This window comes from Cervus elaphus, chromosome 13, assembly GCF_910594005.1.
Source record: "Cervus elaphus chromosome 13, mCerEla1.1, whole genome shotgun sequence".
In the NCBI taxonomy this organism is placed as follows: domain Eukaryota; kingdom Metazoa; phylum Chordata; class Mammalia; order Artiodactyla; family Cervidae; genus Cervus; species Cervus elaphus.
Genome location: NC_057827.1, coordinates 26,238,315 through 26,259,303, shown reverse-complemented (window position 1 = coordinate 26,259,303; position 20,989 = coordinate 26,238,315). Strand labels below are relative to the sequence as shown.

Below are 20,989 nucleotides of genomic sequence, written 5' to 3'. Positions count from 1 at the left end.
TAAGGAAATACATATATTTCTCTGCTCTTAAATACATACTAAAGCACACTTTACACAGTGCTCTATATGTTTTTTTACTTAGTGAATAGTGGTTTCTTTTTTTTTTTTTAATTTATTTGGCTGCATCGAGTCTTAGTTGCATCATGCAGGATCTTTTGCTGTGGCACACGGACTCTACTTGTGGCGCATGTGCTTTGGTAGTTACGGCGTGATGACTCAGCTGCCCTGTGGCATGTGGCATCTTAGCTCCCCAACTAGGGATCGAACCAGTGACTCCTGCATTGCAAGGGGGATTCTTAACCACTGGACCACAAGGCAAGTGTCCCCATTTCTTTTTTATGGCTCTCTGAGATACTGTGCATGCATTTGACCAGTAACTTATGATGGATATCTGTCCACTCACTCAATGGTGTATATTAAGACTGTATCCAGTCTTCTGCTCTTTTAAATAATGCTGGATTGTGGTAGTTTTCTTTCTGGCACATGTGTTAAGTTTTCAAATGGACTTGACTCTGCCACATATGTTATATAGGAGCTGGCAGAGGCTTGATGACAAAGAGATCTCTTTCTAGCCTTTCCTGCACCAGAGACAGGCTTCCACATGTGGCAGGCTATGTCATAAGTTGACGTCCTGGCAGACAGGCTGACATAGACTTGTCTGGCTTGAGGAAAATGTCTGCTGAGGGGTGTTCCTCCATTCCTGTGATGGATTTCAAGAAAAAAAAAACAAAAACATAATGCTGGGATGAATAGTCTTATTTATTCAAGATTTCTGTTATGGGTAGAAAATTCCCATTTCTAGTTTCGTGTTTGCCCTCTATAACCTGGGCTTTTACATTTTGTTTCCATAGAAATGAAAAACCTGAATGAATCTAGTATTCTACCACAGGACAGGCAGTTATCTCACTGAACAGGAAGTCTAGAGTTTTGAGGGTTCCAGGGCTGGTTGATAACACTGAAAACCCAGGTTTCTTCCGTCCTTCAGCATTCTCTCTGTTGGAGGTGGCTTTATCCTTAAACTAGGAACAATATGGCTGCAACAGTGCTGGGTGTCACATCCAGACCCAACCCACCTAGAGAGAGAGAGAAAGAGAGATACTCTTTCTATGGCTCTCTGGCAGGAGTTAGAACTTGATTCACAGTCATTCTTGCGGATTTCTCTCTATGGCTTCCTGAGCAGGATAGGGTCACCTGTCCATTGCTGAAACCCTCACTGATAGATGCAGGGTAAGCATTCGGTGTGGGAGGCAACCTCAGTATCCGTGAAGCAGAGATGGTGGCCTTCCTGCAGGCAGTGAGAGTTAGCATTAAACCTGAACTTGGAGCTTTGTTCTAAGGTCTTTATGTCACAGGTGTTGTTCAGTCACTCAGTCGTGTCCAACACTTTGCAACCCCATATGGGCTGTAGCATTGCCAGGCTTCCCTGTCCTTCACTATTCCTGGAGCTCGCTCAAACTCATGTCCATTGAGTCAATGATGCCATCCAACCGTCTCATCCTCTGTCGTCCTCTTCTCCTGCCCTCCATCTTTCTCAGCATCAGGGTCTTTTCCAATAAGTCGGCCCTTCCCATCAGGTGGCCAAAGTATTGGAGCTTCAGCTTCAGCTTCAGCATCAGTCCTTCCAATGAATATTCAGGACCTATTTCCTTTAGGATTGACTGGTTTGATCTCCTTGCAGTCCAAGGGACTCTCAAGAGTCTTCTCCAACACCACAGTTCAAAAGCATCAATTCTTTGGTGCTCAGCCTTAGTTATGGTCCAACTCTCACATCCATACATGACTACAGGAAAAACCATAGCTTAGACTAAATGGCAACCCACTCCAGTACTCTTGCCTAGAAAATCCCATGGACTGAGGAGCCTGGTAGGCTGTAATCCACGGGGTTGCAAAGAGTTGGACACAACTGAGCAACTTCACTTTCTTTCTTTTCTTTCTTGACTATATGAACCTTTGTTGGCAGAGTAATGTCTCTGCTTTTTTTAATACGCTGTCTAGGTTTGTCATGGCTTCCCTTCCAAGGAACAAGCATCTTTTAATTTCATGGCTGCTGTCACCATCCACAGTGATTTTGGAGCCCAAGAAAATAAAGTCTGTCACTGTTTCCATTGTTTCCCCATCTATTTGCCATGACGTGATGGGACTGGATGCCATGATCTTTTTTTTTTTTAATGTTGAGTTTTAAGCCAGCTTTTTCACTTTCATCTTTCACTTTCATCAAGAGACTATTTTGTTCCTCTTTGCTTTCTGTCATAAATGTGGTGTTATCTGCATATCTGAGGTTATTGATATTTCTCCCGGCAATCTTGATTCTAGCTTGTGCTTTACCCAGCCTGGCATTTCGCATGATGTGCTCTGCATATAAATTAAATAAGCAGGGTGACAATATGCAGCCTTGACGTACTCCTTTCCTGATTTGGAACCAGTCCATTGTTCCATGTCTGGTTCTACCTGTTGCTTCTTGACCTGCATACAGGTTTCTTGGGAGGCAGGTAAGGTGGCCTGGTGTTCCCATCTCTTTAAGAATCCACATCAATCTTGTTCTATTTTCCCTTTGGCTGCCAGGAAACTCTAAGCTAAACTTGCTCCTACTTGGAGCAATTATGGGACATTCTGGCATGTTTTACCCTCCCATTAGCTTTTTTTATCTTCATTTTTTAATTGTGTGTGAAATTTCTGGAAACTATACATTCTTGGAGTGGAGCTTATTGAAAATAGTATTTTTAATTTTCAGGTTTTAAAAGTTTATCTTAAGGGAAACTTGAGTCTTTACTTTTTGTAAAATCATTTGGAAGGTAAGTCTTTTTTTTTTTTTCTCTTCCAAAATCATTTTCTTTTTGAGAGCTCCACCACCTGCAGGGCTGTGGCCACATCACTAGGTACCTGGGGATATTTTGAGCTGAACAATGGAGTGAGAGACCAGTGCCTCATGTGAAGCCAATCTCTGTCCAGAAGGAAACATATTCTTAATATATGAAAATGCTCAGATAAATTCTTATTATTTCTATTGTTAAAAACACTGCCTATTCCGCCCTCCGTGAGTGACTCGCACTCGGGCCCCCTCTCACTCTCGGGGACCAGAAGCAGCCGACGAAGCTGCCTTGATCCTCCCCACGCCGCCTCCTGCATTGTTCTTGGCCTGCACTGTTGTTTTTGGCCCCTGAGTTAATGCTATTGCTTCCTGACGGCTGAGTGTGTTTCCTCCTTTTCTCGGTTTTAAATAGGATCTTTTCCACGGGACAAGAATGGGGCCTTTCAGCTGGGGTCTGAGGCGTTGGTGAAGTGGGGGTGACAGGAAATGGGAAGGGTGGCTTGTGAGAACACCATGTTGCAGGGCCCTTCATTCTACAAAGAGAGTATCTATTAAACCTTTTCAGAATCAGCGTGCTGGGCCCAGACTGCTGAAAGGCAGGCTCTGGGCAGCAGGTCGGGGGCCAGGAAGCAGTGTGTCCAGCCAGCTGCTGGCAGTGCCCAGGCTGCCGGTGCGCTGTGCCTGCTGTGAGAGGTCTCGTTTTCTGGTGCACAGGCCTTGCGGGAGGAGCGAAGACGAGCTTTTCTCTCGTGACGTGAGCCATGACCGTGTCAATGGAGTGAAAGGGCTTCTAACTGTGCGCACGTGATGGTTCCTGACTTTCCAAAATTTCCTCTTTTTATAGCAGGATGAGCCAAATTGTTCAAAGTTTATTCAGCTTCTTCCTGAGCTTGTTGTGAGCCGATGGTTTTAATAACTCCTTTCCCTATTGTTTCTGATCCCGATCCTTGGGGACAAGGTTTCCTTGTGACTCAGAAGCCCGTTCTTCCACATCCAGTTATTTCTTTGAAGAAAATGGGGGAGCAAGACTGCTTCCTACTTTCCTTTGACCTTTTTCTCCCCTTGCTGGAAAGGTTCAGCTCAAACAAGGTGGGCAGACAGACCTTTTCCTCTGCTCCTGGGCCTCTCTCTGCTCTCGAGGAGACACAGGCAGCGCCCACTCACCACTGTCCGTTCCTGCCGAGTCCTCTGTGAGGCTCAGGCAGGAGGTGGAAGGTGTGGAACACGGTTATTGCTCTGCTTCTCCCTCTCCTTGGAGTGCCCGAGGGCTCAGACCTCACCTGCGGCCGCCCCAGGGACCCCAGCAGCAGGGATTAGAGCTGCGCCCTCCGTCTGCCCTCTCCCCGCCTTGCCCCTGACTGCTCCAAGCTTGTGTGGTGTCCACAGAATTAAACATGAGGTAGGCTTCACTGCAGAGTCGAGTCCACCTCCAGCTGCCTCCCTCCTCTGGTGTCCACAGGCCCTCAGCGGTCACATCCCCGTCTGGACTAGTGGTTCCCCTCTCGAATCCTGGTTATGGACTCACACCACCTCCTCCGTCATTCAGATTTCAGACCTTGGAATTATAGGAATAACCACAGGTATTATGTTTAGAGAAACCCAGAAAAGCACAAGGCTGGCAGTGAGGCCCCAGTGACCGCCGCCTCCAAAGACAGCCCGCACCTCCACAGCAGCCCCTGCCTCCAGAGACAACCCCACAGAAGTGCCAGTGCATTTCCTTCCTCTAGTTTCTTTTTCCTAGTCACATGTATCTTCTCCTCTCCCTCCAAAATGGGTCATTCCATATTCTTCAATGAATTTTCACTTCATAACACAGCCTTGAGGTTGTCCTGTTTCCTTGATTTACTAAATCATTTTTTAGTGACTGCAAACAACTCCGTTTTGGAATCACACCAAACTTTTCTTCTCAACAGTCCCCTTTGCTGGGCATTTTGACTGTTCCCAGTTTCTAACTTATAAATAGCTGTGGTCACTCCCTTGAGGTTTCCCTGTGGTCCCCATCTCGCTGGTTATTGCTTGAGTTAGTGCCGTGTTCCAGCTTCCCCCTCCCTCTCCAGCCCGTCCTGGCTTTGGCCCAGGGGCCGATTGCCTTGTCTCTTAAACTTGGGTGAAATTAGCAGGGTTTTTTGTTCTGTTTTGAAATAAACTTTGTATTTTATATCATGCCTTTTCCACTGTGAGATGATAAGGATATTTTTTTCATGTTTTTTTGCTAATGCTTTTATGTTTAATTTTCACTTCTATAATTAAAAAAAAATTTTTGGCTGCATGGGGTCTTGGTTGTGGCATGCAGGATCTTTGATCTTTAGTTGTGGCATGCAAACTCTTAGTTGTGGCATGTGGGATCTAGTTCCCAGACCAGGGATTAAACATGGGCCCCTGCATTAGGCGCATGGAGTCTTAACCACTGGACCAGCAGTTGTGGTTCACTTGGTAAGTCGTTCTGACTCTTTGCGACTCCATGGACGGCAGCACGCCAGGCTTTCCTGTCCTCCACCGTCTCATGGAACTTGCTCAAACTCATGTCCACTGAGTCGGTGATGCCATCCAACCATCTCATTTTCACTTCTGAAGCATGGGCACACTAAGAATCACTTTCTCAGATAGCTACGTAGTCATCCTCACAACATTTGTGGAATAAATCCATCTTCCCTCCAATGGTGTGAAGCAGCACCTGTACTATTCTACTAAACTGCATCTGTTCTGATATATTCCTGGCTCTATTCAGTTTTATTTATTCATCTAAGTAGGGGTCAGTGTCTCAGTGTTTTAATCATGGCGGCCTTTTGTGTTTCATGTCTTAGGCTAGTCCTCTCTCTTCACTCATCATTTTCAGAGTGTTCCTGATTTTCCTTCATACGACAGATTAGCATGAGAATGACAACTACATTAAAAAGATTTTGAATCCATACAATAAGTTAGGGAGAAATTGACAGTTTTACAAAATTAACTCATCCTGAAAGTAGGGTTTGCCTTTTCATTTATTCAGATCTTTTATATTCCTCAGGAGCACTGTTCAGAATTCACATATGGACACAGAGTGACCCCTGGTCCCCACAGGCAATCCATGTCACTTGTTCCGTGTGTGCATAACCAGAGATTTTGCTTATGTAGTATTTAAACAAATGCTAGCATGTATGTATATTGTTCTGTTATGTCCTTTTCCCACATTTTAATATATCTTGTCAATCTCTCCATATTAGCACATGAAGAACCTTCTCATTCCTTTTTATACCTAAAAAAAGCATAAGATTTTATTGTAGGGACAAACCATCATTTATTTACTCACCCTTCTTAAATCATAGACATTTAGTGTTTTCAATCTTTTACTATTGCAAGCAGGGCTGTCATAAACAACTCTGTTTATGAATCATTTCCCATACATGAGCCTATCTTTGGGGCTTTCCTGGTGGCTCAGATGGTAAAGAATCTGCCTGCAACGTGAGAGACCTGGGTTCGAATCCTGGTCAGAAAGATCCCCTGGAGAAGGGAATGACTACCCACTCCAGTATTCTTGCCTGGAGAAAATCCCATGGACAGAGGAGCCTGGTGGGCTACCGTTCGTGGGGTCACAGAGTTGGAGCATGGCTTTAGGAAGGTGTTTCTGGAAGTGGAACTGCTCGGCCACAGTGCACCTGTAGTTGTGATCGGGGCACACTCGGCAGAGGTTGTACTGGTTTACACTCGCCGCCAACGTGTAAGAGTGCCTGTGTCCACACTCTACCAACACTGTCTCTTTTGTTTACTAATCTTAAAAGTGAGAAATATCTCAAATTGGTGCTACTTTGCATTTCAGTCACTATCAGTGAGACTTAGCATAAACTGGAATCTTTTTATATTTTTTTCTATGAACTTTCTGTTCATATCATTTTCCTATTTTTCCTACTGTTTACTTATTAAGCTCACAACAATTGGTATTTTGGGAAGTACACTTTTTGTAAAATGAATTAGAAACATTTCGTTTCTTTTGATTTATTGTGGTTGGTATCTAGAATATTTTTATAGTTGAGCTCATTACTGTTTTTTTCATATGGCTTCCCAGTTAGACTTTCTCTACTTAAAATATTTTCCTAGCCATCTAATCACCAGGCATGGTGACCACATTAAAAAAAAAAAAAAAGATGATGAAATATTTCAACATTTAGAAGAGTATAGTGATACATTTTTAAAAGACAGATATACCCATCACCAGGGCTTCCCAAGCAGTGCTAGTGGTAAAGAACCCTCCTGCCAATGCAGGAGATGTAAGAGATCCCTGGGTCGGGAAGATCTGGAGGAGAGCATGGCAACCCACTCCAGTATTCTTGCCTGAAGAATCTCATGGACAGAGGAGCCTGGTGGGCTACAGTCCATGGGTCACAAAGAGTCAGACACAACTGAAGCAACTTAGCGTGCAGCACATACCCATCACCAGAATTAATGTTAATATTTTGCCATGTCTGCTTTAGATTTCTTTCCTTTGAACGTCTCTCCAGCAACAGTGCCTCCCCTGCCCCTGAGGTCACCGCCTTTGTGAAGTTGCAGTGTGCCCTTCTGGTCATGGTCGGGGGCCTTGATTTTGAGACTGCAGAACCCCCTCAGGCTAGCCGCAATGGAAGGGACTTATCAGAACTCTTGACTGAGTTTCCTGGAAAGTCTCCCTAAAATACAGATCAGGGCTTGGGCTCAGTCAGCTGCTGTGCCCCAGAGCCTCCTGCTTCCACTGCAGTCAGCGCTGCCAGCGGGGAGAATGCAAAGTCAACAGCTCTTCACATGTTCTCCGTTTATGACGTGATTCTTTTAATGTTGGTTGCACAGCACAGCATGAGGGATCTTAGTTCCCTGATCAGGGAGCGAACCTGCAGCCCTTGCAGTGGAAGCACAGAGTCCTAACCACTGGACCGCCAGGGAAGTCCCTGTGAAACATTTCTACATAGAGCCTTGCACATTTGCATCTGATGCGCATGTATGTGCTACGTCGCTTCACTCATGTCCAGCTCTTTACAACCCTATGGACATTCGCCCGCCAGGCTCCTCTGTCCTTGGGATTCTCCAGGCAAGAATGCTGGAGTGGGTTGCCATCCCCTCTTCCAGGGGCTCTTCCCGACCCAGGGATCCAACACTCATCTCTTACATCTCCTGCATGGGCAGGTGGGTTCTTTACTGGGAAGCCCTTCCATCTTGCAGGGGAACCTGAGGGAGTGTGGAGGGAAAAGCAATTGCTTCTCTAGTTTGTGTCTACACCAGGAGCTTGGTGTCACACAAGCCAGATCACAGCATTGGTAAACTTCCTGAACATTTTAATGCTCCTACTATTAATTTTTCCATGAGCAATAGAGTGTTGTTTCAGGTATTCAAAAAATTGATGCAAATGGTATCATACTGCAACTTAGGCTTTTCTGTCAATATTCTTAAGCCTTTCCCTGTTGACATCTGCAGCTCTACTTCATTCTTTTTAACTGCTGTGTATTGTATGTGTATTAGTTATTTGTTATTGTGTAACTAATTATCCTAAAATTTACTGGCAAGGAACAGCATTTACCATCTCCCCGCTTCTGTGGGTAGGAACCTGGGTGTGGCTGAGGTGGTCCTCTGGCCCAGGGTCTCAGGTGTCTGCTGCAGCTGTGGTCTCATCCGAAGGCCCAGCTGTGGCAGAATCTGCCCCCAGCACACTCGTGTGGTTGCTGGCACATGACTCTGTGGTGGCCATGGGCTGAAGGCTGGCTTCTTTGCCATGCAGGCCTCTCCATAGGGCAGCTCACGACATGGCAGCTTGCCTCATCAGAGCAAGCAGATAAGAACAAGAGAGTGTGCAGGGTGGGTATCACCATCTGTAATGAATTGTGGTTTAGTCACCCATTGTGTCCGGCTCTTTCACAACCCCATGAACTAATGCCCACCAGGCTCTGTCCATGGGATTTCTCAGGCAAGAATACTGGAGTGGGTTCCTATTTCCTCCTCCAGGAGATCTTCCCAACTCAGGGAATGAAGCCGCATCTCCTGCTTGGCAGGCAGATTCTTTACCACTGAGCCTCCTGAGAAGCCCAGCAGGTTGAATAATCTCCCCCCAAATTCAAATACCTTGAAACCTCAGAATGTGACCTGTTTCTCCCCCACAACTATACCGACTTAATTTTGTCTGGATGTTTACCAATCTGTGCTTACCACTGCTTTCTATAGATACCCCACCTCCTCTTTCTGAACTCGTTAAAGAGGTAAATGTTTCAGCAGTTTTTTTCCCATAGTGTTCTGTTTATGATTAACATTGTGCACACCTGGAATAATCTTTATTTACCTTCACTCTTGAACCATAGTTTGGTGTGTAATTCTAGGCTGACAGTTTCCTTCAGTATTTTGAAATACTATTCCCTTATTGTTGCAAATAAGAATTCGGATGGCAGTCGAATGCCAGTTCCTCTGTCAGTGATCTGTCTGTTCCCACAGGTGTCAGGTTTTTCTCTTGAGGCTGAACACTCTGCCTTTTCACGGTGCTGTGTCATCCCATCTGAGATCTGATGTGCCCTGTAACATGAGGACTTGGCTTGTCAGGTCTGGAGGGACTCCCAGGCATTCTCTGGATAGTGCTTCTCCCCACTTCTCCTCCCCCCAGATCACCTAATTTAGACAAAGTTTGGAGCATCTCATTCTACCCTCCATATTTTTAATATTGCTTTCACATTTTCCATTTTTAATCTCTGTGCTACACATTGAGTCATTTCCTTAAATCTTCCAATTGGCTACTTCTCTCTTTAGTTATGTCTGGCTTTCGGTTAAACCCACGCAGAAGTTTTCCATTTGTTTTAATGACTGTGGTCTTCATGCCTAGAATGTCTCTTTGGTTCTTTTTCAGATTTTCTTTTTTTTTTTTTTTCCAGAACTACCTTGGTTTACCTTATGGTTTTCATTGCTTCTTCCATTGCTTCAAGCATGTTAAGTGCTTTCATCCTAGAGTCTCTTGCTGATTATTCCATCTCTGCCTCATGATGTTTGAGTTCCTCATGGGATTACTCTCTTTTCTTTCCTAGAGGGGAGAGGGCTTTCTTCCCACATCAGTCAACAGTTACCAACTTGGGTGGTCTGTCTCCACACAGGAAAAGGGGGGATTTGTTTCCTTAGACAGAGAGACCCCTCAGGGGCTAGCCTTGTCAGACCTCCCGAGTGCCCTGACATCTTGAATGGCCATCAGGAACCCGGGACCATCCCTGGGAAGCCCCTCTGCCAGTCCTCCAGGGCACATGACCTCTCTGAATGGGCACCTAGTGGTGAATTAAAGGTATCTCTGAGAATTCTTCAACATATTCTGGCCCTTTGTGATCTGAAAAAGTCATTTAACTATTTATTTCTTCTGTTAAAAAAAAAAAGGTATCTTCTTTATATATATGGAGAAAAAGATAAAGTATTTTAACTATAAGACTTCAAAGAAAAGATGACATATGTTTTCTTTAAAACAAATAGTTTAATTTCATTTTTATCTGTAAAAACATACAAGTTTAAAAGGAAACAGCAAGAACTTTGACATGTCATCGTGTCTTTTTTTTTTTTTAAATGATACTAGAACTTGTTCAAAATGTGAAGATACAGAACCGTTATAAATTTCTGGAATCAAAGACTCCAAATACAGATGAAAACATATTAGTTATAAAATGTCAATTCACGAAATATTCCATTTTCTCTGTTTTTTATTGGGAATATTCTATAGAAACACTGTATACAAAATAAGGCAGACTTTTGGAAATTCAAGTATAAAATTTTCAGGAAAAATAAGTGTGAAGTCCAATTTCTTTCACTTTGGGGAGCTGCCCGCAGAGCCTCGCCTTGGGGAGCTGCCTGCAGAGCCAGTGTTGGCGCTTTGGCTGCTGCACAAAAGAGCCCTTTCGAACTCTTCTGGGGTCACTCGTTGTTTTTCAGTCACTCAGTTGTGTCTGACTCTCTGCGACCCTATGGACTGCAGCATGCCAGACTTCCCTGTCCTTCACTATCTCCTGGAGCTTGCTCAAACTCGTGTCCATCAGGTCGGTGATGCCATCCAACCATCTTGTCCTCTGTCGTCCCCTTCTCCTCCTGCCTTCAATCTTTCCCAGCATCAGATTCTTTTCTAATGAGTCTGCTCTTCACATCAGGTGGCCAAAGTATTGGAGCTTCAGCTTCAGTATCAGTCCTTCCAATGACTATTCAGGACTGATTTCCTTTAGGGTTGACTGGTTTGATCTTGCTGTCTCAGGGACTCACAAGAGTCTTCTCCAACACCACAGTTCAAAAGCATCAGTTCTTCAGCACTCAGCTTTCTTTCTGGTTCAGTTCTCACCATCTGTACATGACTACTGGGAAAACCATAGCTTTGACTATACAGACCTTTGTTGGCAAAGTAATGTCTCTGCTTTTTAATACACCGTATAGGGTTGTCATAGCTTTTCTTCCAAGGAGCAAGTTTCTTTTAATTTCATGGCTGCCGTCACCATCTGCAGTGATTTTGGAGCCCAAGAAAATAAAGTCTGTCACTGTTTCCACATTTTCCCATCACTTTGCCATGAAGTGATGGGACTGGATGCCATGATCTTAGTTTTTTTTAATGTTAAGTTTTAAGCCAGCTTTTTCACTCTCCCCTTCCACTTCCATCAAGAGGCTCTTTAGTTCCTTTTCACTTTCTGCCATAAGGGGGACATCATCTGCACATCTGAGGTTATCCATATTTCTCCCAGCAGTCTTGATTCCAGCTTGTGCTTCATCCAGCCTGGCATTTCACATGATGTACTCTGCATATAAGTTAAATAAGTAGGGTGACAATATACAGCCCTTAACATATTCCTTTCCCAATTTTGAAGCAGTCTATTGTTCCATGTCTGGTTCTACCTGTTGCTTCTTGACCTGCATACAGATTTCTCAGGAGGCAGGGAAGGTAGTCTGATATTCCCATCTCTTTAAGAATTTTCCACAGTTTGTTGTGATCCACACAGTCAAAGGCTTTAGTGTAGTCAACAAAGCAGATGTTTTTCTGGAATTCTCTTGCTTTTTCTATGATCCAGTGGATGTTGGCAATTTGATCTCTGGTTCCTCTGCCTTTTCTAAATCCAGCTTGAACATCTGGAAGTTCTTGGTTCACGTACTGTTGAAGCCTAGCTTGGAGAATTTTGAGCATTACTTTGCTACCATGTGAAATGAGTACAATTGTGTGGTAGTTTGAACATTCTTTGGCATTGCCTTTCTTTGGGATTGCAATAATAATATACCTTTTCCAGTTCTGTGGCCACTGCTGAGGTTTCCAAATTTGCTGGCTTATTGAGTGCAGCACTTTCACAGCATCATCTTTTAGGATTTGAAATAGCTCAGCTGGAATTCCATCACCTCTACTAGCTTTGTTCATAGTGATGCTTCCTAAGGCCCACTTGATTTCACATTCCAGGATGTCTGTCACACCATCAAGGTTATCTGGGTTATTAAGATCTTTCTTATATAGTTCTTTTGTATATACTTGCCACCTCTTCATAGTAACTTCTGTTTTGGATATCTTACTCTTTTTCTGTTAGGTCCATTCCATCTCTGTCCTTTATTATGCTGATCTTTGCATGAAATGTTCCTTGTTATCTCTAATTTTCCTGAAAAGATTTCTAGTCTTTTCCATTTTACTGTTTTTCTCTATTTCTTTGCACTGTTCACTTAGGAAGGCTTTCTTATCTCTCCTTGCTGTTCTTTGGAACTCTGCATTCAGATGGGTGTATCTTTCCCTTTCTGCTTTGCCTTTCACTTTTCTCTTCTCTTCTCAACTATTTGTAAGGCCTCCTCAGACAGCCATTGTGCCTTTTTGGATTTCAAAACAGTTTTCCCAATTAACATCAATCAAAAAAGCCTAACATACACAAATAATTCTTTTTTTTTTTTTTTTGCATTAAAAAAATTTTTTTTTACTTATTTTTTAAAAATTTATTTTAGTTGGAGGCTAATTACTTTACAATATTGTAGTGGTTTTTGCCATAAATTAATATGAATCAGCCATGGGTTTACATGTGTTCCCCATCCTGAACCCCCCTCCCACCTCCCTCCCCATCCCATCCCTCAGGGTTGTCCCAGTGCACCAGCCCCGAGCACCCTGTCTCATGCTTCGAACCTGGACTGGCGATCTGTTTCATATGAACCTGTTCTGGTGATCTGTTTCATATATGATAATATACATGTTTCAATGCTATTCTCTCAGATCATCCCACCCTTGCCTTCTCCCACAGAGTCCAAAAGACTGTTCTATGCATCTGTCTCTTTTGCTGTCTTGCATATAGGGTTATCGTTACCATCTTTCTAAATTCCATATATATGTTAGTATACAGTATTGGTGGTTTTTCTTTCTGGCTTACTTCACTCTGTATAATAGGCTCCAGTTTCATCCACCTCATTAGAACTGATTCAAATGTATTCTTTTTAATGGCTGAGTAATATTCCATTGTGTATATGTACCACAGCTTTCTTATCCATTTGTCTGCTGATAGACATCTAGGTTGATTCCATGTCCTGGCTATTATAAACAGTGCTATGATGAACACTGGGGTACACGTAACATACACAAATATTTCTATAGTGCAGTAAAAATGTATCATTTATTTTACATTTGCATTATGAAAATAAGTCTATACACCAAGTGATGCGTATTTTTAATGACTATGAATCATGTAAATTTGGTCATGGTATCTAAAGTTGGCTTTGGCTTTGAAGTATTTTTAAATTCATAGAAAATAGTGAACTTCTAATAAAATAAATAAAACATTTTAATAATTGATATTAATAATCAACTTCAGAATTTGTCTTTTTCATTTGCCATTTAATTTTAAAAGAGAAGTCACTTTCAGTAGTGTTCCAAAGTGAGTGATTGCACCTTCTATGATGTGGAAATGATCCGATTGCCATTAGCTGTTCCTAAGTGCTGAACATAATGGAGAGCAACTGCAACAAGACATTCTCTGTCACCGGCAGAAACTCCGTTAGCGTCCTTGGCTGGGCCTCCCGAGCTCAGGTTTGGCCAGATGGATGCTGATGCAAGCCGTGTTCTCTGAGACTCTCTGCGGAGCCCTGGTAGCAGGCTGGTGCAGTGAGTGAAGGAAGCCTCACTCTACGGCAATGGCATCAGGTGGTTCAGGAAGGTGACCCTGGGTGCTCTCGCAGGCTCTGTGCGTCAGGGGGCTGATTGGCTAATACTGAAAGGAACGCTGGCCGCCCTCAGGAGTCCCCGGTGATCACGGGGTACCGCGCTATTCCGGGGGCGGGCGCAGGCTCCGCAGCTTCATGTCGTCCAGTCCTTTCCAGTATTTAAAGTTGTTGTCGAGATGGTGCATTAACTCGGGCAGGTCTACAAAGGCTGCAAGAAAGACGGGAGTGTGGTAAGACTGCAGCTTCCCAGGGTGCACATGGAGGCTTTCTAAGGAGAGGGACGGACAGGAGGGGACAGTGCTCCGTGCTCGGCAGACATGGCACGGCCCGCAGCCTGGGTAAGCTGAAACCCCAGCTGACAGCTCTGGCGGGTGGAGCCAAGGGGCTTGCCGGTTTTGTCACCATTAATCAGCAGCCTGGGGCCTGGGCTGCCTGATCCCGGCCTTGAGCGGCTCTCCTGGGCGTCCCATCCCCCTTCCTTGGTCCCGTCCCCTTCCACCTGCAGCACGTGGCACGAGCAGCGAGCTAGTGAAGAAAACATGGGCCGGGAGTGCCCCCGCCTGGTCTCGGCCCAGAAGCAGTGAGCAGAGCCTGCAGTCTGGCCGGAGGCCCGAGTGCCTTCCGCCACCTCAGTCCTCCGTCCCCCGCCCCTCAGCACCGAGACATGGGCTCGTCTCCTGCTGACGGGGTCTGGACTGGACGTGGGTCTGCCTCCCGGCAGGGCCCCTTGCCTCAAAACCCTCTACCTGCCAGGGGGCTCCGCCCGCACTGAGGGCTACGAGGAGGGACGTGCCCCCGTCAGAGACAGGCCTGCCCTCAGGTCGGCTACCCGGGGAGGCGGCGAAGCTGGGGGAGCGGACAGCGGAAGAGCTCCCTCAGAACGGAAGTGGTTTTGAATCCGGGGCTTTTGGCCAGCAGCCCCTTCAGCCCCATGTTCAGTGCTCTCGTCTTTGTGACTGCGACAACGGGTAGCCCTGGAGCCGGGGGCAGCTGAGGAGAAAGAGCAGAGAGCGCCCCGTCCTCCCGGACCTCCTTGACCGCGCCTGGCTTCTCCTCGGCCTCTGCATACTGAGCCCCCAAACATACCAGTCAGAACATGCGCTATTTAACGTGGGCTCCCTGTTACTGAGGGAGACACATTCCGCGCATTCTTACCGTCCCAGGCGTCAAACATGTCTGTGATGAAGTAGTCGATGAAGGAGATCTGGGATTTGGGGATGCTGCAGGTATTTCTGTCAAAAACTGGCATCACCACAGGCAAGTCCCGTTGCTTCTCTTCGTCTGTCTGCAAGGCAGGAAATGCCAGAATTGCGAGACCCCAGGAACAGGCTCCACGCCCACCAGGAGCATTTCCTCCACCGGAGCCTCTCCTGGCAGCCCAGAGAGCTCGTGGGAGAAGCCGGTCACAGCGCCAGCCAAGCACCTGGACCCTCCACGACATGTCACGTCGTCCCCAAGGGGACCACCCCACCCACATCTTCGGCACCCGAAGCCTCCTGCCGAAGCTCCTGCGGGTGCTGTGCGGGGTTCCTGCAGTGCGTGAGCACACCAGTCTGCCCAGCCGTCGCCCACCTGTGGGCGTGTCAGGGGCCTGAGCCAGGGCCGCAGTGCGGAGTGAGAAACAGCCCCCTCCACAGAGAAGGGACAAGTGCCTGCTTCTCACCTCAGGCCAGATTGTTTTATTTAAAAAAGGTCTGAACACCCTTGAGGCAAAAAAGCTCTAGGATGAAGATTTTACGTACTTTGACAGACCCTTCCAGAACATCTTCAGTATTCCAATAATATGTGTACAAAATTGGAAATATAATGAAGATCCTGGTGGGGGGTGGGAGGCAGGTTTATCTTAAAAGATATAAGGGAATGTCTTGTTCTTTGTTTTCATCATGTTGCTTTCATCAAAGGATCCAGGAGAAAGGATGAAGTGATGCCCGGAGGGTGATGATGAAGCAGGGGGTTCTTCCTGGACTGAAGTATGAACTCGGAGGGTTTGAGGGCACCATTGAAATCACTGAGAGTTCCCTGGGGAGCCAGGAAGCCAGGGCTGAGAGTTAAACAGATGGTGACCCAAGGGGCAGGATTGAGGGGTCTTGAGTGCAGGACCAAGTAAGGCTGGGGTGAGCCTGGCGAGAGGACTGGAGCCATCCCCTGGCTCTGGAGGCACAGCTGTCCTCAGGGGTCCGGGGTCTTTGTTCTGTTGGTCTGAGCAGGCTGCCCTGTGGGCAGCTACTGAGAAGGTGATGGAAGGGGCAGCTCAACACAGAAGACAGGCAGGGAGTTAACACTTAGGAAGCCTGGTGTGGGTGCAGGAGTTGGCTCTCTAGGGGCATCCAGCAGAGGGGGGTGGAGATCCTGGGACAAGTGGACCTGCTGACCAGTCCTGGCTTCTCTGGAGGAGGGTCAGTGAGAGCAAGGGCTGAGGACGGGAGGTATGCAATGCATTCGGCCATCAGCCAGAGCCTGGGTCTGGCGGCTGAGCTCTGTAGGGCTGTGTGAGAGTGAAAGACCTCTGTTAAGCATCTAATACGGGGACCAGAATTCAGGTGTTCCACGGGAGCAAAAGAAGACCTACACTTGGGGCTGGAAGCCTGTCCCCCCAACTTTTATACCTGGAGCTGTTCCCACAGGGCAAACTGGGCAGTCCTCCTTGTCCCCCCAGCCTAGGACTGCTCTGGACAGCTGGTTCCGTTCCGCTTCTATTCTGTCTTTTCTGAGGCCTGGCAATCACCAGCAGGGTGGCAGGGACTGGTGAGAAGTTACGGCCACCTTGCCCTGCGCGTCAGTGGGTCCAAGGCCAGAGACGCTGGAAGAACTGGGCTCCACAGCTAAAGGCAGAGGACAGTGATTTACTACAGCTCTCAACATGCACTCTCCCCTGGAGGACAACAGGTAACCTCTGGAAGTTCTCCCCGGAGGGACCGTTCTGCGCGTAGCACCGTGCTGCAGAGATGCGCTTATGCTAGGAGGTGCTGACTGTGTTGGGGACAGTTCCAAGGAAGAGGCCTGGGCTCCCCTGTGCAGGTGGACGGTGCTAGGCTCTGGGCCAGGGGAGAAGCCAGCAGGAGAAGCCGCTGCTGTTCCAGGCCTGGGAGCCAAGGCACACAAGCTTGGCTGCAACTGCTCAGGCCAGGCTTTCCTGAGAGGCTGGGCAGAGACCATCTACACCAGCTGTCGGGCCAGGAGCACACCCCAGGAGGCGTGGGCGGCAGGGTCCGGGGCTCTAGGCAGAGCATGAGTAGAGAATACTGACACGTCTGGGTTTCTGCTCTCAGGCCAGTGCTGGCTCAGCAGGGTCAGCTCCGTGTGCGTCTCTGCCCTGGTGCATGAGAGGCAGGGGGTGGTGGGTGCAGAGCAGCCTTGGGTTCACAGCCCACCGGCCTGACTGCTCAGAGAGCAGGCCCTGGGGTGGGTGCTCTCCTCACACGCCTTCCCTGGGCAGCTGTTCAGTTAAGAATCCCGCATCTGTGTTCTTGAGGGTAATGAGCTGTGACTTTCTCCTGGGATGCCTTTGTCAGGTTTATGTACCAGGATAATAACAGCTTCAGAAAATGAGTTGGAAAATATCTCACCTCTGTTTTCTGGTTTAATTTGTAAGACTAGCATTATTTATTCCTTAAATGTTTGACAGAATTCCTCAATGAAATCATTTAGAGTTTTCTTTATTAAAAAAAAAATCATGAAAACATTTTGACAAAAAATTTCTTGACTATGGACTTTCTAAGGTTATTACTTAATCATGTCAGTTAGGGTAAATTGTATTGACAGTGTTTAAGGAATTCATCCATTTCATCTAAGTGGTCAAATTTATTGTGACATTCCTATTGGTCATTTGCATTCTTCTTATTTTAGCTGCGTATTTACCAATTTTATTAATTTTGTCAAAAAAATCAACTTTTGGCTTTGAAAATTTTTATTATTCTTTTAAATATTTCTTAATTTTTATTTTATGCTGAGTATAGTTGATTTACAATGCTGTGTCAGGCTCAGGTATACAGCAGAGTGATTCAGTTATACATGTATCTTTTTAAAAAAATTTATTGGAGTATGGTTCACTTTTAATGTATTAGTTTCAGGTGTATAGCAAAATGGATCAGTTATATACATATGTATCTCCACCCATTTTTAGCTTCTTTTCCCATATAGGTTATTAGAGTATACTGAATGGTGTTCCCTGTGTTATACCGTAGGAGCTTGTCGATTATCTGTTTTATATACAGTAGTATGTATCTGTTAATCCCAAACTCCTAATTTATCCCTCTCCCTTGAAGTCTGTGAGTCTGTTTATGTTTTGTAAATAAGTTGCTTTGTATCATTTTTTTAGATTTTGCATAGAAGCTGATATGATATTAATACTTGTCTATCAGATTTACTTCACTTAGTATGATAATCTCTAGGTTCATCCATGTTGCTATAAATGGCATTGTTTCATTTTTATGGCTAAATAATAATTCATTTTCTTTTCCATTCCTCTGTTGATGGACATTTAGATTGCATCCATGTCCTGGCTATTATACATAGTGATGCAATGAACATGGGGGTGCATGTATACTTTATGATTTTCTTAGAATATATGCCTAGGAATGGGATTGCTGGATTATATAGTAGCTGTTTTTCGCTTTTTAAGGAACCTCTATACCTCCATAATGACTGTACCAATTTACATTCTACTAACAGTGAAAAAACTGGCTTAAAGCTTAACATTCAGAAATCTAAGATCATGGCATCTGGTCCCATCACTTCATGGGAAATAGATGGGGGAACAGTGGTAACAGTGTCAGACTTAATTTTTTGGGGCTCCAAAATCACTGCAGATGGTGACTGCAGCCATGAAATTAAAAGATGCTTACTCCTTGGAAGGAAAGTTATGACCAACCTAGATAGCATATTAAAAAGCAGAGACAACACGTTGCCAACAAAGGTCCGTCTAGTCAAGGCTATGGTTTTTCCGGTGGTCATGTATGGATGTGAGAGTTGGACTGTGAAGAAAGCTGAGTGCCGAAGAATTGATGCTTTTGAACTGTGGTGTTGGAGAAGACTCTTCTCCAAAAAAAAAAAAAAAAAAAAAGAAGACTCTTGAGAGTCCCTTGGACTGCAACGAGATCCAACCAGTCCATCCTAAAGGAGATCAGTCCTGGGTGTTCATTGGAAGGACTGATGCTGAAGCTGAAACTCCAATACTTTGGCCACCTCATGCGAAGAGTTGACTCATTGGAAAAGACCCTGATGCTGGCAGGGATTGGGGGCAGGAGGAGAAGGGGCCGACAGAGGATGAGATGGTTGGATGGCATCACTGACTCAATGGACATGAGTGTGAGTAAACTCTGGGAGTTGGTGATGGACAGGGAGGCCTGGCGTGCCGTGATTCATGGGGTCGCAAAAGCGACTGAAGTGAACTGAACAGTGTAGGAGCGTTCCCTTTCTCCAAGCCCTCTCCAGAATGTGTTGTTTGGAGACTTTTTGATGAACATTCCTGACTACTGTGAGGTGGTAAATGATTATACTTTTGATTTCTATTTCTCTAATAATTAGTGATGATGAGCATCTTTTCATGTGCTTTGTGGCTATCTGTATGTCATCTTTGGAGAAATGCCTATTTAGATCTGGCCATCTTTTTATTGGGTTATTTGGGGTTTTTTTGATATTGTGCTATATTAGCTATTTGTTTATTTTGGAGATTAATCCTTGTCAATCACTTCATTTGCAAATATTTTCTCCCATTCTGTGGGTTTTCTTTTCATTTTGTTTACGATTTCCTTTGCTGTGCAAAAAGCTTTTAATTAGGTCCCATTTATTTTCATTAATCTAGAAGTGGATCCAAAAAAATATTGCTGTGATTTATGTTAGAGTGTTCTGCCTATGCTTTCCTTTAAGACTTTTTTAGTATCTGGTCTTACATTCAGGTCTTTAACCCACTGAGTTTTGTTTTTGTGTATGGTGTTAAGAGTTTTCCCGGCACCACTTACTGAAGAGACTGTCTCTTCTCCACTCTATCTTCTCACCCCCTTTGTCACAGATTAAGGACCACAGGTGTGTGGGTTTATTTCTGGGCTATCTTGTTCCATTGATTTGTATTTCTATTTTTATGCCAATACCACACTGTTTTGATGACTATAGGTTCACAATATAGCCTGATGTCAGGGAGACTGATACCTCCAGCTCTGGTTTTCTTTCCTGGGATTGTTTTGCTATTTGGAGTCTTTTGTGTTTTCATACAAATTTAAAAATTTGTTCCAGTTCTGTGAAAAATGCCATTGGTAATTTGGGAGAGATTGAACTGAATTTGATTGCCTTGGGCAGTATAGTAATTTTGACAGTATTGATTCTTCCAATCCAAGAAAGCCAGAAGTGTCCCAGCACTAGAGCCTGCAGGCTGCTGGGTGGGGACAGGTCTCAGTGCCAAAGCAGTGACCTCCAGGAGAGCTCAGCTGAGGAATATACCACAGGGCCTCCACCACTGGTGTTCCTGCCCCTGCAGTGGGCCACAGCCGACCCCCGCCTCCAGGAGACCCTCCAAGACCTGCAGGTAGGTCTGGTTCAGGCTCTAATGGAGTCACTGCTCTGCCCTGGGCCCCAGGGCTCATGAAACCTTGTGAATGCCCTCAAGAGTGGAGGCTGTCTCCCCCAGTCCTGTGGCGCTCCTGCACTCAAGCCAAATTCTCTGGGGGCTCCTCCCCCCTGATGCCAGACCCCCAGGCTGGGAGCCTAATGTGGGCTCAGACCTCACTCCTGTGGGAGAACCTCTGCAGGTGTGGGACTTGATTACATCATGAAAGTGCTCCTCCTCCTGTCTTGTGGTTCCTCTTGGTCTTTGGGTGTACAGTATCTTTCTAGGTAGGTGCCAATCCTTCTTTGATGAGGTTGTTCAAGAGTTAGTTGTGATTTTGGTGTTTTCATGAGAGGAGAGGAGCTCAAGTCCTTCTACTCCACCATTCTGTCTCCTTTAATTTTTTCTAGTGTTTCTTTTCTGTTTCCTTTTTTTGCTCTTATGTTTACTTCTTTCCTACTTACTTTGGGTTTACTTTGTCTCTTTCTAGTTTCTTAAACTGAAACCTAAGATGTTAACTTTAGGGCTTT

At 45.4% G+C, this 20,989-nt stretch overlaps 1 protein-coding gene, 1 long non-coding RNA gene and 1 other non-coding gene across 10 annotated transcripts in view; 2 read left to right on the top strand and 1 right to left on the bottom strand.

Moving 5' to 3' along the window:
• LOC122706989 overlaps positions 1-20,989 on the top strand; it is a 50,747-nt gene that overhangs the window by 22,094 nt on the left and 7,664 nt on the right. Inside the window, exon 1 of one of the 5 annotated variants that reach the window (XR_006344541.1) lies at positions 19,785-20,438. The exons of the other annotated variants lie outside the window; for them this stretch is intronic. This is a non-coding gene — a long non-coding RNA (uncharacterized LOC122706989). Of the gene's footprint in view, positions 1-19,784; positions 20,439-20,989 lie in introns of those variants that run through there. 5 annotated transcript variants of the gene reach the window in all.
• Positions 458-605, top strand: LOC122707265. The gene has a single exon (XR_006344779.1). It is a non-coding gene; the product is annotated as a small nucleolar RNA SNORA12 (small nucleolar RNA).
• The window catches only part of PDE8A (phosphodiesterase 8A), a 146,179-nt gene continuing 138,537 nt past the window's right edge, over positions 13,348-20,989 (bottom strand). For all 4 annotated transcript variants that reach the window (XM_043922612.1, XM_043922611.1, XM_043922613.1 and 1 more), the window contains 2 exons: positions 15,074-15,203; positions 13,348-14,126 (listed from right to left, as the gene is read on the bottom strand). In XM_043922612.1, coding sequence (XP_043778547.1) covers positions 14,020-14,126; positions 15,074-15,203 — 237 coding nt within the window. In that variant the 3' untranslated portion in view covers positions 13,348-14,019. The remainder of the gene's footprint in view (positions 14,127-15,073; positions 15,204-20,989) is intronic.